This window comes from Pelodiscus sinensis, chromosome 2, assembly GCF_052426305.1.
Source record: "Pelodiscus sinensis isolate ZL-2025 chromosome 2, ASM5242630v1, whole genome shotgun sequence".
NCBI lineage: Eukaryota > Metazoa > Chordata > Testudines > Trionychidae > Pelodiscus > Pelodiscus sinensis.
Window position 1 is genome coordinate 164,092,087 of NC_143053.1, and position 18,725 is coordinate 164,110,811.

An 18,725-nucleotide genomic window follows, 5' to 3' on the forward strand; every position below is an offset into this window, starting at 1 on the left:
TTGAAGTAGAAATTACAGAATTTGTTCTGCATATAACAGCAAAAGCAGTTACTTGTCAATTGTGGGACCAGCGTTAATTAAGTTAATTAAGTCAGGGTGGCTGCTTTACAGCATTTGATGTAGACATGCAAATATCAAAAGTGAGGAAATTGCCTTTCTAGTACATTAAGCAGTTAAGATCTTTATTCATGCCTAAGCTGATTGTATTGAATAAAGAACTTAACTGGTTAACACACTACAAAGGCAGTTTTTCCAATTTTGATATTTGCATTTCCATATCAAATGCTGTGAAAGAGTCACATTCTCCCTGGCTTAATTAGATTCATTAACACTAGTTGTTCTATTGATGGGTAACTTATTTTGCTGTTATATGTACCTCAAATTCTGTAATTTCCACTCCAACTCAACTAATGAAGTGGGTTTTACTCATAAAAGTTCATGACCTAGTAAACGTGTTAGTGTCTAAGGTGCCACAGGACTGCTCATTGTTTTCAGTGATTTACGGTTACACTTCAACATTGCAGCCTAATGGCTAATAGCTAGTAATTCTTGGCTTCCATTTACAGTGGGCCTGAGAGAAAGTGTTAGCCTAGCTACCACATGCTGGAGAAGCCATAGCAATGGAACCTTTGGATACCAGGATGGCCATGTTGCCAAAAAGCTGACAGTGGGGAAGAAGGGATCATCCAGCAGACTCCTGAATCTATTTAGGATGGAGGTCTATGGCCTCCCTTCCTGGAAGACAGCAACAGAGAATGGAAGCTGAAACCTGAACCAGGCTGGGATCAATGTGTCCACATCTAAATCTATGAAAGTGGAAATTCTCCTGTTTTGGTTCCCACTCAGAAGACGATGGGTCTATATCTAGCATTCCAGATCTGCTATCCCCCCAAAACTAGGGGTGTTTGCATGTACCATTTGAGTTTGGATCTATATCTAATAATTATACTATATAATAATTTTTGTTCAATTTTTATTGAATTGGTCGACCCATAAATCTTGATCAGTATTTGTATCACAATCATTTTATGCTTTTAATAACAAAATCAGTCTCTTCAGCTGTTCATATGATGTAAAAAAGAAAGTTTTTGTTGGATCCTTGCAACCACTATATAATACCTGTATAAACCAAGCATGAAATCATCATTATTATAGTACAGAAATAATTTTGCTTTATGTTTTTCATAGACCTGCGATCACCACATTCTGCCAGTACAGGCAACATGAATGAACATAAGAACATAAGAACGGCCGTACTGGGTCAGACCAAAGGTCCATCTAGCCCAGTATCCTGTCTACCGACAGTGGCCAGCACCAGGTGCCCCAGAGAGGGTGGACCGAAGACAATGATCAAGCAATTTGTCTCCTGCCATAACTCTCCAGCCTCTGACAAACAGAGGCCAAGGACACCATTTTATCCCCTGGCTAATAGCCTTTTATGGACCTAACCTCCATGAATTTATCCAGCTTCTCTTTAAACTCTATTATAGTCCTAGCCTTCACAGCCTCCTCTGGCAAGGAGTTCCACAGGTTGACTACATGCTGTGTGAAGAAGAACTTTCTTTTATTAGTTTTAAACCTGCTACCCATTAATTTCATTTGGTGTCCTCTAGTTCTTCTATTATGGGAACTAATAAATAACTTTTCTTTATCAGCCCTCTCCACACCACTCATGATTTTATAGACCTCTATCATATCCCCCCTCAGTCTCCTCTTTTCTAAACTGGCATGCAGCACCACCTGATCTGGTTCTGTTCACTGTTCCTGTGCTTTCAGTGCTCATGCTCTGCTTGTGTGCATCTCATTTCCACAGATCCGTAAAATGACAGACACCTATTAATTCTGAACGCTGCAGCCTTCCTTCTTTCAGCCAATTCTCTTCTGCAGATTAATGAAAAAGAAACAGAACCAGGGCGCACTCCACACTCTGCTTCATATATAGACATACATGGCCCCTAAAATGTTCTCCATCTGCACGTGATCAATTTACAGAGTGTGTTACGGCCTGGTGACAATGATGGATGAAGTAATATAGCTGTATCATTGTATTATATTCTACTTGGATAGTTGTATATTATTGTACTGTAAATCACTTTCTTTGCAAGGAACTGAAATTGCTGGAATTTTCAGCCTCAGACAAGGAATCCAGCTCTAGCACTGCTGTTTCTCTCCATCCCTGACTGATGGGCTGGGACGCCACTTCAACCTCCTTCAGCTGACTGCTTGCAAATGGGAAATTTCTTTCTTTCGTTCATGTTCCCTTCCCTCCTCCAACCAAAAGGAATGGTGTGGACAGCAGGTATTCAGATCAGATCTGAACTTTTTGAATGTGCTTGGCAAAAGAGATACTACTATCTGCTCATAGTGAAAGCTCCCTATACCAAAAGGGGGGGGGAGGAGGAAGGGACCTACTGGAAACATACATTTCAATGATCTATGCCAATGTTTCTCAAACTGGAGAGGGTAGTCTAGGGAATTCTTTGGCCCTGCTGATCAATTCCTTCTTATTCCCCCTTCTCGTTTCCTGTGTGCCAGAAAACAGCCGTTCTGTGATGTGCAGAGGCAGTAGGAGTGAAGGGAAAGAGGTGGAATAGGATGCTTTTGAGGGAGGAAGTAGACTCATGTCCTAGGCCACTGTCTTCACTGATCATCTCCTCCCCCTTTCTCCCAGTGCCTCCTGCACACTGTGGAATAGCTCTTCAGTGGCCTGCCAGAGGAGTGGGTAGAAAGAGGTGGGCAAAAGGAAAGGCAGGAATGGATCGAGAACAGGAAGAGGTGGGGCAGGAGTGGAGCTCTGGGGAAAGAGTGGAGCTGAGGAAAGGTCTGGGGCTGAGGTGAGGTTGGAGAGGTCTGTGAAAAACAATTAAATAAAAATGGGGGTCCTTGATTTGCTAAAGTTAGAGAATTTCTGATCTATGTAATAAAAACATCTTTTTGTTGGTCTTGTTATAAACATAAACACAGACATATTATTAAGCTTAAATTAAGGTTGTATGGAGTTTTCACTTTATTTATATATTGACAGTAGTAACTGCTTGTATTACAATATTACCAGGATTAATGCCCCTTTGTGTAGACATTTCATATGCAAAGATTAACAGACAGTCCTTTCTCCAGAGAGTTCACCATGTTCACAGGCAAGACAAACATAAGGAAGTATTATTATCCCCATTTTAACTGAAACACACACCGTCAAAATGAAGTGACTTGCACGTAAGGTTGAAAGGGGAGCTGTAGCAGTCATGATTTGAACTTAAGTCTTTTCAGCCCCAGTTTATCACTTTAACTACACGATTCTTCTTCTTCACATCATGCAGACTGCTAGACACTAGTTCTGAGATCCAGTGTGCACACACAAATGGGAGCCTCTCTATCTAGTAAGTCATACATTTATGTATTACGTACTGGGGTGAGATAGTAGTATGTCTTGTCTATTTTTGGATGCATTCTGGCTAGTTGCCCAATTATTTTTTAATGGTCTTTCATTAAGGCACTGAAATAGGCCCATAGGCCTGGGTGCCAAAATAATTAAAATATATATTTATTTTTAAGATGAAAAAAAAACCAGGCAACAAAAATAATCCCACTTCCAGATGCAGCCTTTATTTTCGATTGCACTAGTTTTATCCATTGGAGAATCCTCTTCTGTTGGGCCTCTGCAGGAGGATTGTGAGAAATCTTTTATGATTAATTTACCATTGCCAGTCACTGGAACATCCACAATCCTGGTGTCACAGCATCTCTCACATCAAGCAGAAGGTCAGTAGGGTTGTGCCCTCTGGAAGCATTCAGAATCCCTACTGCTAGGATTGCCTGTTGAAATAAATCTCTTTTGGGGATATAATTAGCATGTTTGCTGAGATGAAACTACATTACAAAGAGAGTAGAGCACATGAAAATAGAATAAAGAAAACAAAAAGGAGTTCTGATCTGAAAGGAAGACTGAGCCGGTCTCACACAGCTGACTAGTACTTTGATTTACAGTAGAAAAAATAAACCAATACATAATAAACAAACACCTAATTTTAATATAACACTTTCCATCCACAGATCTCAAAGCACGTAATAGAGTGCACTGAGAGCACAAAAAGCAGCAGGAGTGTTCAGATTCAATATCAGAAACATGAGGAGAGAATTAATAATGCAGAGCATATGTAGATAACATGATTTCAAATGGCTGTCACTTGTAGACTTGTATCCCCTCAGACTGAGAGGAACTAATAAAATCTTAGAGGGAAACTTGTCCTACAGAGAAGGATCTTGCCAAAACTGTGTTTTGCTGTAGTTGCCACGGCAAGAATACACTTTTTTTATATTCGTAGTAATAATACATTAGGGAAGTTCTACATTCAGTACAATATATTAATGTATTTTGACTAGCTCTTTAAAAACTGGTATCTAGATAGCACAATGCTTTGCACTTCCAGGTTTGACACACAGGAAATATAGTAAACACACAAGATGGCAAGGGAATATATTTTATTGCCCAACTACTATTGGTGAAAAAAACAAACTTTTGAGTAAGGATGTTATTAGGTGGATAATCCACTAATCGTGTAGTCAATCAAATTTTTATCAAGTACATGATTAGTTGATAATGGAAGGCTTCTGCAGTTTTAATGTAGTAAGAGCTGGGCACAGAGGCACCCCGGCTCCTACTATATTTAAACTGAAGAACTGCAGAGGTGCGGCGGGGGGCAGGCTCCAGACCTGGTGTGAGCCAGTACTGAGCTGGACATGCTCAGTCCCGGTTCATGCTGGGTCCAGCAGCCTCTGGTCATGGAGGCCAGTGATGGCCGTGGGCAGGGGCTGCTCCAGCAGCAGCTCCTGTTTGCTGTCAGTTCCAGCCACTGTGGACAGAGGCTGCTCTGGCCATAGACCCTGTTTGTGGCCAGCCTGGACTATTGTGAGCAGAGGCTGTTCTGCAGGAAAAGGCAGCAGCACAGAGGCGGCAGCAAGGGGGAGAGCAAGTAGTCGAGTAGTCAGCTCAACAACTCACTAAGCCTAGGCTTATTGGGTAGTTGACTACTGGACTACTTGCTTACATCCCTACTTTTGAGCTTTCATGAACAAAAGTGGGTCCGGTAAAAGATAGCCCCTCACACACCTGTGTTTGGAATATCCTTGGACAAACATAGCTCCAACACTGCAAGCACATAAGCAGCATCACATACAATATTGATAACTATTGCTATCTTGTATAGTGAGCCATGTTTATGGGCCTTTTCTTCTGTTACATAAAACATTGCCTAGTACCTTTCTAATCCTGACAGCGAATAAAGGCCTGATTCTCTACTGCACAGCTTGCATATCTTTTAACGCCTATGCAAAGCAAGAGCAAAATATGTGCAAAACACCATCCAGGGTACATCTAAACTACATCCCTTTTTTGATAAAGGGATATAAATTAGACGTATTGAAATTGTAAATGAAGCCAGGATTTGAATTTCCCCCGCTACATTTACATAATGGCGACCACAGCTTTTTTTTGAAAAAAACGCAGTCAAGACAGGGATCGTTTGGTTGTTTAGGGATTGTTCGACAGAAATACCCCTCAGGTTACAGGATCTTTCGAAACGGAGCATTTCTGTTGAACGATCCCTGTCTTGACTGCGGGTTTTGTTTCAAAAAGCGGCTTTTCAAAAAAAGCCCTGGCCGCTATTATGTAAATGAAGCATAGGAAATTCAAATCCTGGCTTCATTTACAGTTTCGATACATCTAATTTACATCCCTTTATTGAAAAAAGGATGTAGTTTAGATGTACCCCCGATTAGAATTCTTCATTCATATGAACTGGTGACAGCATTTTATACGTATTTTTCATTGACTTTGTATCATCTTGAAGATGTAAGGCAGAATAGAATCAGGGCCTAAGTACTGTCATCCTCATGATGTAAAAGGGTTAGTTACAACTGAGATGCTGTACTTGGGGTTTCTTGATTTTCTACCACACTCTTAATGATACTTTACAATAGGAGTAATAGTTTGGCTTACTTGGACACAAATGTAAATGTAGTATATTAAGGGGAAAAGTCACTGACATGCAATAATATTAGACCAAGACCACAGGCAAATTCCTGGCTCCAATCAAGTCAATTGGGCTTTGAAGTTTATATTAGAAGGGACAGGAAAAACACAAGAAATGCTCAGAGGTATTTCCATTTTCTTTTTCTGGGAACTGTACAGCACTGAGCATATGTAAAAGTCCTTGAAGGAGGAAGCCACACACATTTGCTGAGCTGTGGTCAGAGGTGAATGTAACATTACGTTACATTTAGCAAATAAGGCAATCCTCCAACAAATAAACAGAAGGAAGAAGAAAAACATGAGTTCCTTAGCAAGACTTTGAGCAGAGTCAAAGAACAAGTAGTTTAGAGGAGAATAAAATGCATTGGCTTCTTCCCTATTTATAGATAAAGCACTATGCTATTGTGTGTGCAAACTATTACTGGTATTATGCAAACAGTACAACAGGATTCTTTGTGAATGCCTGTATTAAGATTATCTGCTTTGTCTTCTCTCACAACACACACACACACACACACACATACCAAAACTCATGCAGCTCTCTGAGATATGAAAGGAAATACCATACAGTATGCTCCCATTTATCCAAAACCCCACATTATCCTAAACCCTTCCTTGTCTCCCAGAATGAGACACAATGGAGTACAGACCCTTGCCGGGACTGGGAGGTAGAAGGACGAGAGTCCCTGACCACCCTGGTACTGAGCATTTCCTGTGGCAGCAGAGGAAGCCCTCTGCAGCCCCACTGTCACTGGAGTGAGCAAGCAGGCTATGACAAGGGAGCTGAGGATGGCTTCATGCAAAGCTGCAAGGCCAGTGACACATGATCTTCAAGCACAAGGTGCAGGAAAGGCTGTAGACCTGGTTGGGCGGTGCAAAGTGTGGCCAGAGGTCTGTGTTCTGTCCCTTCAGTGCCACAGCCTCCTCACTATATCTTACACATGCAGAGACAATGTGTCAGTGTTCCTAAGGCAGTGCAGAGAATCCTTTTTAGCCCCAATGTCATGTCAGCAGGTCAGAGCAGTAAGTCTCAGCCAAGATTGCAAGGAAGATGACAATGATAATGAAGCCCCGGCTGTGGTACCCTGCTACCAAATTGATCCTACCTGCTCAGTAAACAGAACTCTTGATTATCCTAATAAAACCCATAGTCCCCATGCTATTTGGATAACCAATAGTATTACATGACACAACTGAAAGTGAGATAGACTTTCCCTGCACAAACACAAACAGGTCTTTCTGAAAGATCAAGCGGTGTGGTCTGTAAGTATAACATTGTAATGAGATAAAATATAGTAAACTGGCCTGCAATTCAATATTCCTAACTAGTTTTCTTTTTTTTTCTAGTTACTGTAAGTGAAATCAAGGGCATTCTGTGCAAGAAAATGCCTTGATTTAAATTGAATTTATGCTTGCACATTGGGAGGCAAAATTTAATCTTGTGGTGATGGCCTTGATAGGCTCACAAAAAAGGTGAAGTCAACAATTCACTCTTTGTAAACCATGAATATCAGAAGGCTTTTACAATTATCATTAATTCATGCCCACAAGAAAGTCTTATAACTAAGTGCTAAAGCCTGCGCAGAGATGCAATGCATACAGCTCCCTTCTGATGCACATGTGAGCACTGAGCATGTTCCTCAAGGCAGAATACAACCACAATCTTGCCACTTGCCACAATCCTACAGAAATGATGCAAGATCTTTTACATTAAGAGCACAAGAAGGAACAGCCTATTTACCTCGTTGCAAATTCTCTTTGCCATGCTAAATTAAACAGAACAACAGAGACAAATGGTACATGAGAAAGAGTTCAAAAATGGCCATGAGGAAAGAAAACGAGCAGTATCAATTCACTAGCACAAAATTACAACAGAATACTTACGGAAATAAACCAAAGATCCACACGCATGCCAAATGAATTTCTTATCAGCAGTACCATAAGAAAATATACTAGCATGAATCCATGAAGCTGAGGCACTTAAAATGAAGGATAACAATTTAAATGTCCAGCCATTAGTTTTGTTTGAAACCCATTTTAATTGCACCCTTCGTTATGAATTAATTTCACCATGATTTAGATACATGACGTGCTTCCATTTATAATCTAGTGTTAGTTAAATTCCAGTAAAAAGATACAGGCAGTCCCCGGGTTACGTACAAGATAGGGACTGTAGGTTTGTTCTTAAGTTGAATCTGTATGTAAGTCGGAACTGGTGTCCAGATTCAGCCGCTGCTGAAACTGACTGCCAGTTCTGACTTACATACAGATTCAATTTAAGAACCCCAAGCTTCCCCAAGTCAGCTGCTGCTGAAACTGATCAGCAGCTGATTCCAGGAAGCCTGGGGCAGAGCAACTCTGCCTCGGGCTTCCTGTAGTCAGCGCTGGTCAGTTTCAGCAGCGGCTGACTTGGGGACGCCTGGGGCAGAGCAGCTGGGGTGCTGCTGGGTTGGTCCAGTAGCGCCGCTCCTCGGTGCTACTGGACCAACCCAGCAGCACCCCAGCTGCTCTGCCCCAGGCATCCTGATTCAGCCACTGCTGAAACTGACCAGCAGCGGCTGAATCAGGACCTGGGGCAGAGCAGCTAGGGTGCTGCCGGGTTGGTCCAGTAGTGCCCAGAAGGCGCTGCAGGACCAATGGGCAGTGCCCCAGCTGCTCTGCTCCAGGGTCCAAAACAAAAGCCTGGTCTGCTGGGGGGGGCACACTAGCCGCGGCCCCCCTCCCCCCAGCAGACCAGGGATACGGGAGCAGAGCCGCAGCGGCAGCGGGGTGCCGCGCCTCTGAGGCTTTGCTCTGGCAAAGCCTCAGAGGCGCGGGACCCCCCCCACGGCTGCGGCTTCAGTCCCGGTGCCTGTGGTCTGCTGGGGACCTCCCCAGCAGACCACAGGCACCGCAACTGAAGCGGCAGCAGCGGGCGGGTTCCCCCGCTTCTGAGGCTTTGCCAAAGCAAAGTCTCAGAAGCGCGGGGAACCGCCGCTGCTGCCGCTTCAGTCCCCTGCCTGTGGTCTGCTGGGGACCGTCCCCAGCAGACCACAGGCACCGCGACTGAAGCGGCAGCAGCGGCGGGTTCCCGCGCTTCTGAGGCTTTGCTCTGGCAAAGCCTCAGAAGCGCGGGAACCCGCCCGGTGCCCCTGGTCTGCTGGAGACAGTCTCCAGCAGACCAGGGGCACTGGAGCAGCTTATGAACGGGGCTTTCTCACCCCGGAGCTCGCAGGTAGCAATCCGCTACCTCGACCTCCGGGGCGAGAAAGCCCCGTTCGTAAGTGCGGATCCAACGTAAGTCGGATCCGCGTAAGTCAGGGACTGCCTGTACTTAAAATCACAAGCTGTCAAAAACAACTGTTGTACACATGATGGCTTTATAATGGCAAGTTTGTGTGTGTGTGCGCATGTGCGTGTGTGAGAGAGAGTGAGGAGGTTTTCTAAAATGTACTTTCTATGCCATTTTACTGATACCGTAGAAAACTTGCTGCAACAACTAGTATTTCTGCTTGCATCAGGGATACATTTTAGACACAGCTTGTTCAAATCTAATGTTTACACATCAGCATGGTACTGTATCAGATGAGTTGTAGAGCTAAAGGATAACCTAGTGACAGGACTTAGTAATAAAGCTATATGGCTGTCTTGTACAGCCATGATATTTAGCAGCTCCCTACCCCACTATGTGCAAGGCAGCAGGTTGCACACAATATCCCAGCTTTATCTAAAGCCAAGGTTAACTGAGGAAATCAATGGGCCAGATCATCTCTTACTCATGCAAAGGTCTCACTGAGTTATGTCTCAAGTCTAGACTGCAGGATGTGGCCCTCAAGTAATTTACTTATTGCCTATATTGAGCCATCCTTCAATCAAAGCCATCTTGTTCAATGACTGGACTCCCTTCTTGGAAACACAGAATTGATAGAACTCTCATTACGAAAACGGGTTTAAGTAACAAGCAAAAGCATAGGCTGAGTCTCCTAGGATAACAATCACAATTACATATTGGTCTACCTCTCGGTAAACTTTCATGAGCAACCACAAGAAGATTTAAATAAGATAACATTACATGTGTTGAATTATTCACATAATTTTGAACTCCAGCAGAGGTGGTAATTAAGTGACATTTTCACTCACAGCCTACCTGGGGTGTTCAGCAGCCTTGACATCTTGCAGGAGTAGGAGATGTACTGTTCACAGTATTCAGCACTACTGGTGATAGCAGAGATCTGATCCATGGTGGCACTGTAATTCAGTTGCAATACAGAGTACTTTTCTGGACTGTTGCCTATCACAGGAGTCTGCATCTGTAGATCATGGTACACCGTTGACCACACTTTATCCTCTGGAAAAGAAAAAAAAGAAAGTAAAGAAGGTATTAATGAACAAAAAACATTGGAACTGAGTTACTGATGGTCGTTTCTGTGACCATGCATGTGTGCATGCATGAGAGGGATGAGAACAAATGAGGCTTTCACAAATGAGGATTATTTTATTTGAAATTGATCAACAACATGGGGAAACTTGAATGTACTGAATGTAGAAAACCTTTGTTAGTCTCCTTGTTCCTTAGTGTCACTGTGCTGGGTGCTTTGTAAGAGCTACTCACTTTACCTGTGGGTGAAGACTGCCCTGAGCATCTGATAGTCATAGTGACCCCTGTGACAAATAAAGATTAGCTTTGATCAGAAGTGGATGAAAATAACACGATGTTACAGAGACCTAGGGATTCTTACTACAAGGAAAACATCAAGTTTATATGGTACTGCTGCATTCCAGGCTGCTTGTGTATACAAAATGCAGTATTATTTTGTGACACTGTGACATCACAGGCACACTACAATAAAATGTGATTATATATATAATAACATTTGATGTTACAGGAGTTAATGATTTCATACAGTCTGTTAGTCCTGAGCTATAGCCCAAATGACTCAAGATTGTCTTTGCTCTGGACTTGAAGTTTTCCAAGCATTTGGTGACTATGACATAGAATTGAAAAGTAAAGCAGGATAAAAGGAGGACAAATTTAGTTATATTCACAGCTTAAGCAGGGATGTGAGGAAACGGCCAGGGGGACTGGGTTGGGGATGGGGATGGTGGTAGAAGAAACTCTAATCTTTGGTTCAGAGAAACACAGCATCTTAAGACAGGTTGTATCTAAACAAGATTATTAGTACACTTACATAGGGATCATGAATGCTATATTCTACTTACTACTTATACATTTAGCCACAACTAGTTAGTTGAATATCTAAGGGTATGTCTACACAGCAAAGTTATTTTGAAATAACAGCTGTTATTTTGAAATAACTTTACTAGCATCTACACAGCCAAACCTCTATTTCAAAATTAATTTGAAATAGCAGAGCACTTATTTCGAATTTGGTAAATCTCATTCCATTAGGAATAATGCCAAATTCGAAATAGCTATTTTGAAATAAGTGCTGTGTAGACACTTATTTCGAAATAGGGGGCCTCCAGCCTTCCCAGAATGCCCTGGTGGCCACTCCAGCCTCAACCAAAAACACTCCTCTCCTTTCCCTATTCCAAGGGGCTTTAAAGGGGTTGACTCTGGCCACAGTGCCAATGCCAGCTACAAGCCTGCTGGCCCAGAGCCAGCAGTCACTGCCCCTGACCCAGTGGCTCCAAAACATGAGCCAGCAAGCCACTGGCAGCCAGCCCACCACCGCTCCCCAGGAGCAGTCTTCCAGCTCCTCAGAGCCTTCCAGGGCCCAGAGAAGGTGGGCACCTTCCTGGTCCAAGGTGGAGATCATGGACCTTATTCAGGTCTGTGGGAAATGCCCCCAACGTCCATGATCTCCGCACTAGACAGAGGAATGCAACCGTCTATGGCAGGATAGCTGCTAGCCTGGACACCAAAGGCCACATGAGAACCCAGGAGCTGGTTTGCATGACAATCAAGTTGGTCTGGTGAGACCCCCAACCCTGAGCCCTGAACTCCCGCTCCCCCTTCTTCCCTTTGCTTCCCCCTTCCAGCTCCCTCCTCCCAGGTTTCCCCCCCCACCACCACCCTCTGTCTTCTCCTTTCCCGCCTCCTTTCCCCAGTCTCACAAGAGTTTCATTCTTCCCACCCCCCCAGTTTTGTTAAATAAAGAGAGTTTGTGCTCATGAAAATATGTGTATTTTATTTGACATCAGGAAGGGGGGTTAGAGAGGGGAAGTGGAAGGACGTGACGGAGGAATGAGGCACAAGCCCCCAGTGGGGCAAACCAGGGAAGCTCTTAGTGCTCCTCAGGGTGGAAGCTGTCCCACAGGGCCTCCTGGATACTGACAGCCCCCCGATGGACCTCCCAGATGGCAGCCTGCAGAAAGTTCAGCCAGGCTCACAGCAACATGTCCACGAGAAACACCAGAGTGTCGTGGGGCAGGTCTGGCTCCATGTTGCAGAGTGCTGTGGTGTCCCAAGGGTCTAAGGGGGGCAGGGCGGTGATGTGCGGCGTGACAGCAGCTCCAGGCCCTGCCCTCTGGCTATGAACGTCACCACCCTGCCCCCCTTCACTTCCCACCATGGCGCTCGGACGACTTCTGTGCCGCTCAGCCGGGCTGCCACAGGGGAGGGAGCAAGCGGAGCAAGCGGCCATTTGGGCTCCCCCGCGGTGGCCTGGCTGAGCAGCTCAGAAGTCAGCCAAGCACCACGGCGGAAGGCGAAGAGGGGCGGGGCAGTGATGTATGGTGTGACAGTGGCTCCAGGCTCTGCCCCCGGCCATGAATCCCTCCTCACTTCGCCTCCTGCAGTTGCACTTGGCTGACCTCTGCGCTGCTCAGCCGGGCTGCCACGTGGGAGCAAGTGGTGCAATCAACCATTTGGGCTCCGCAGTCCCCCAAGTGAGAGGCAGGAGGGGGAGGAAAAGAGAAAGAGAGAGACAGAGAGAGAGGCAGGAGGCAGAGGAGAGCTGAGAGAGAGAGAGAGGGTGAGGCAGTAGGAGGAGGAGAGAGAGAAAGAGAGATGGAGCAAGAGACCGGAGGCTCAGGAGAGAAAACCAACGTGGAGGAGAGACCTGAAAATCCCGTCTTATGATGGGCTAATTGGCTAGTTTCGAAATAAGCTATTTCAAAATAAGATACTTAAAAATAATGCTGTAGTGTAGACATACCTAAATGGTATAGAACAGGTAATGATGCACTCTTATTTACCTTCTCTCAGTGGGACATTCAATGCAACTGAAAGGTAACAAATTTAAAAGTCCTCAAAAAAAAGTTTGCACAAAGTTCTGTGAACAAAACCCATTAAGGTTCCAACATCTCTAGTAGTGACTGTTTTACTATTCAACTGCTATTCTGTGACTTAGGTAAGATGAATTGGTTGTTTTAGTCAAGCCCCAATTGGGCAGCTACCAACATCAGAAAACACTATCACAGTTGACATTTATTAGTAGACTTGTCAATCTACACACAACTGGCAAGGACTAAAATAGACAAGGAGATTAATCTACTATTGCTAGAGGTGATTCCTCTAGGTCAGGGTTGAGGAGAAACGAAAGGCAAAATATTTCTATTCTATTTGGATATTTATATAGTATTCATCACTGCAGCACGAGTGCATTAAGAGATGTAACTTGTCATGTGTAATTTAGTTTTTCTCCTCAAGGAAAAAAAAGACCTCATATTATTTTATTTCTATTTATTTTCTCTCTGCCATGCTATGTGCTATTATTATTGAAGCCCAAGTCAAAGAAATGAGTCTTGCATTTGGAGTGGAGAGTGCTGTGGTTTGAGGCAATTATTAGATTCTGTGAGAGTTTGTTCCTGACTCTTGGATTGGTCCCTAGAAAGCTCCATGCCCTGAGCAGACTAGATAGATAAATGCAGTGGACTTTGTGTCTGAGAAGCAGAGCTGATGATCCAGATGGTCCTTGTCTAATAGAGTCAAGTAAAAATTGGCACTGCTGCTGCCTATGCTGAACCTGTTCTCTGCATAAATACAAGTCTTTAGTCTCCAGAGAAGTCATCTGCCATTCCCCATAAATACAGTATTCACTTAACAGATTTATTAAACAGAATATATTTTAAATATAGGAGTCTATAGAAATATGTTTGTGATTCATCTGTGAAAATTCCATCCCTATTAATGGAATTCCTGTAGGTAAATTCAACATGTGAAGCACCGTGTTATTTAAAGATTACCTGAACCATCTGAAAATATTTTGAGCAGTTAGGGCTCATTCTAAAACCTCCTAAAGTCCATGGAAAGGCTCTTATTGATATCAGTGGGCCTTGGGTAAGCGCCATAGTAATATATTATCATTTACATCATTACACAGTGTCAGGCTATTTTGGATTATGTGGCATCATGTGAAGCTATATATGCGTGTAACTGATATGGTGTAACAGGCTCTAATCAAATGATGAAGAATAAGCTTAGGTACAGCATATGGATCCTCCACAGAGAACACAAGTGGCTAGCCAAGTTAGATGCAGGTGATGTAAGACAGTGATTCTCTTATTAATATCGGTAGGTTATATCAAATACAATACTACTCTTGCACCAGAAATTATGGTTCCAATATCTGAATATTTATTTCCAGAAAAGTCAGACAGACTTTTTTTCCTTATACTAAGGAGACTTTTATCTATTTCCTATGCCAACATTTAGGCATTCCACAAGGGAATGTCTTATACTGTGTTTTCACTGATAGGAATGTCTAATCTCTGGCACAAAGGACTATATATACAGTGTTTTACTAGGGTTCTGAGATATTATATGCCCTAGCAGCACTCCAGCTACACTGGTTCGGATGGCCTCTCAAGAGGGACCTGGTCCAACTCCAGTTAAACATGGGTGCTAGAACTAGGAGCGCTACTGCACCCCTGGCATGTTATATACAGAGCTTCCAGTTTGGTTCAATGGCTCTCAGCACTCCGACTATAAAATTGTTCCAGCATTCCTGCAGTTAAATCAAAGGAAACACTCTCAAATGAATTTAAAGAAAGGTGGCTTGGGCAATGGGTACCCAAAGGGAGTTCTGCTCTGCCATGGGATTCAAATTCCCATAAAGGGACTTAGAGAAAGGACCAGGCTTGTAGGCCCCAAATGACTTATCTGTGCAGTGTAACTGTCCATGTGGGCTGTGTAAGGAAGTAGCCAAGATGACTATGAAGAAACCAGTGAAGAGAGTGAGATTGGTATGTATCACATCAACAACTCTCTGAGTCTTGTTTCTTTGCATTGTTTCAAAATGCCTTTTAATGGTAAAATAAATATCTGATTCTGTTCAAGGTATCTGCTAATCCAATAATCCATTGTGCTGCAAGGGATGAAATTTAGCTCTCCTCCCCACAAAAAGGATGGATGCTTTATCTCCCAGGGACTGAACATATGAATGAGAAACCCTTCTTGGAAATATTAGGCATTGTGTTGATAAAAGTATCAGTGTTCAGGATTAACCTATTCCCTCCAATAATTTCTAATTCATTTGCATAGAGTCATATTCTGCTCTCAAGTACCGACGCATTAATGCAGAGTAACTAATTATATTCTACTCTATATTGGTTCATATAACATTGTCATAGAGTTACTCAAGTATAACCAGGATCAGACTTTGGTCCCACAGTTTGCATATGTAAATGTAGTGGGGCTGAAACAAAGACTATTCCACATTTGCTGCGAAAAAACACAAAGGAGCCAAATATGAAATAGGTCAAAATAAAATCCCATTCCCATGAACTGTAACTATATTATGTATTCCTAACAATTACAGTTATTACATTAATATTGACCATTTCTATAATACCTGGCAATTATTTAAAGAAATAGCCTCGTATTACAGTTGGTACAAACGCTTAAAACATTTACTTCATTTAGTAAAATAATTACAGACTACATAGCCATACATATACTTGCATGTGATTGTTGTAACCGCCAGAAATTAATGTGGTTCCTTATCCTTTTTAGCAGAAACCCTTATGTTTTTTCATTTATGAAAGCTCTAGAATGACCTTTATTATGCCAAAACAAATGTGTTTAAAAATAAAGTTATTGATGAGAGTTCCTATCAAACTAAAGATTAAAAATATATTATTGGCATATTATAATTCTCCAAAAGCCAAGCATTACATACACAAGAAATGCAGAGGTAGGATTACATTTAAATTAAATCCAATCATAATAATATATGGAATTTGAATAGCAACATGATGATAATGAACAGATTTTAGCATTTGTAGTCTCCGCTTAGGTTAAAGTTATTTTAAAAGACATTAGGGCTTTTTTAATTCTTCCTTTTTGCTACAGAGCAAACCAATGATTACCTGAGAGCATTAACTGTGCTGTGTATCTTATAATGTCTGAATGTCTTAAGTGTATATTTATCTCTGAATTTTTCTAGGTTTTGTAATGGCTGGTTCTGAGTGGATTACAACATGTTGTTGCATCAACTTGCCAACATGTGGCATAACCAGAGCAGCACAAAACACCTAACTCATTGAATCTGGCCATTCATTTATAATTGCCTTGAATTCAGACATAAAACCTTGAGAGAGTCATGACAGCCGGGCGAAGTAATCTACCAAGGAAAACTCTTGACAGATGTGTACAATCCTGCTCATACCACTAATTCATTACAACCAACAGATTTGTTACATGAAATAAGTTACATGGAAATAAGTTAATAGGCTGAAGTATCTCTGATAATAGCACTAAAGAATTACCTGAGGTTTTGACCTGCCCCTGTTATAGCCTATATAATCATAATTAGATTCAAATGTCAATTATTTAGCTTAAATGCATCCTCATTTCTTTTGATAGTTTATACACAGGTATAATGGATGGGAGGGGTACTACACTTTTCTAAATATCCCAGCATTTAGAAACAGATTTAAATCCAGAATAGTGGGTATCCAAGAAGAGTTGGCAAGGAGCCAGGAGAGCCAATGGGAAGAAAGTGTGAGATTCGAATTGAAAGCAGTTATGTACCTGCTGTGGTTCTTTGGGTGGTTTTGGGAGAGAAAAGTTGGGGATGATGGAATGAAACTTGGAAGCTGGACATAGAATGTCCAGCAGCAATATTTAGGTCTACAAGGAATAGAACTTGGAAACAAGAAATGTGAGTAGACAGAGAATATGTATTTAGATGCAATCAGTTGGGTTTTTTAATTTCTGGTTTGTGAACTCTGTGCTGACGCCATGTGCATCCCCCCCCCTCCCCCATGCTGTAACTGAAGCTGAATCCCAGGGAAGCAATTCTCTGCATTTTAATCTGTTTTCTCAGTTGCTTTGTAACATCTGGCAAGCAAGTATGCTTTACGTATAAGTCTTTTTTTTGTTTTGTTAATGAAATCACCTTTTTTAATGGGTATGATCTGATTCCTGTGTCTTACAAAGCAGGAGTGTCTGTGTGCATGTGCCTGAGACTGAGAGGTCAGCTACAAAGAAGAGGAAACTTTTTAAAAATAGACAAATAATAGAGGAATAAGAGTTCCTAGCTGTACACATCACACTGATTTAGAAGGGATGAGACATCTCAGAAGATAATGTTTCAGAAGACCATTTTTTTTCTTCAAATTTGTGTCCCTCTTGATTTCATACAATATGTCCCAGGTTTAAAGGAAATGTCTATTCACTGCAATTTTCTTCTTGCTGTGATGAATTAGGCCCTTTATATACTTTTAAATCAAACACAGGAAGGACACAATCATAGATCTATTAATACATAATGATCTAATTTGTTATGTGAATTAAGGGACTGGAAATGGCTATGATTTCTATGAATAATAAAGAAAGAATAGAATTCAAATTCTTCATACACTAAGGGGGTAGTTAAGATTACATAGGTATCTACTAATGTAGTCAATATATTAAATAAGGTTGTAAAGTGATTAAAATTAATCACGATTAATAGTACATTTAATCACACTGTTAAACAATAGTTCAAAAATATTTAAATAAATAATATTCAATGTTTTTACATTTCCAAATATATTGTTTTCAGATACACCACAGAATACAAAGTGCATAGTGTTCGCTTTGTATTTATTTATGTAAAAAATATTTACACCGTAAAACCCAAAAGAAATAGTATTTTTCAATTCCTCCATTACAAGTACTGTATTACAATCTCTTTAGCATAAAAGTTGAACTTAAAAATGTAGAATTATTTACAAAAAGAAAAATGCATTAAAAATGTAAAATTGTAGACCCTAAGTGGGAAGTATTATCTCCCATAAATGGAAACAAAATGTTTTTGTTTTAGCAAAAGAAGTATGATTGAGTGGAACTGTAGGTTCTAAAGTTTTACATTGTTTTCTTTCTGAATGCAGTTATGTAACAAAAACATCCACATTTGTCAGTTGTACTTTCATGATAATGAGATTGCAATACAGTACTTGTTTCAGGTAAAATGAAAATATTCTTTTACGTGCAAACATTTGTAATAAAAATAATACAAAGTGAGTACTGTACACTTTGTATTGTGTGTTGCAATTGAAATCAATATATTTGAAAATGTAGAAAATATTTATTTTTCAATTAACAGTGAGATTATATTTGCAATTAATGGCAATTAATTTTAATTATGATTACTTTTGAGTTAATCGTGTGACTTAACTGTGATTAATCAAGAGCCTTAATATAAATCCATGTTGATGTTTTTTCCTTTTTCCACTGACAGCGATTGAAAGTGGGCTTAAGTGAAACAGGCTGATCTCAAAACCATTACCACTTTATGGAACTAAGCATCTATCTCCACGATAGGAA

General features: G+C 41.5%; 1 protein-coding gene across 1 annotated transcript in view; it reads right to left on the reverse strand.

Moving 5' to 3' along the window:
- CNTNAP2 (contactin associated protein 2) overlaps window positions 1-18,725 on the reverse strand; it is a 1,659,707-nt gene that overhangs the window by 492,639 nt on the left and 1,148,343 nt on the right. Inside the window, exon 13 of the mRNA XM_075921713.2 lies at window positions 10,155-10,355. Within this exon, the coding sequence (XP_075777828.2) occupies window positions 10,155-10,355 (201 nt within the window). The remainder of the gene's footprint in view (window positions 1-10,154; window positions 10,356-18,725) is intronic.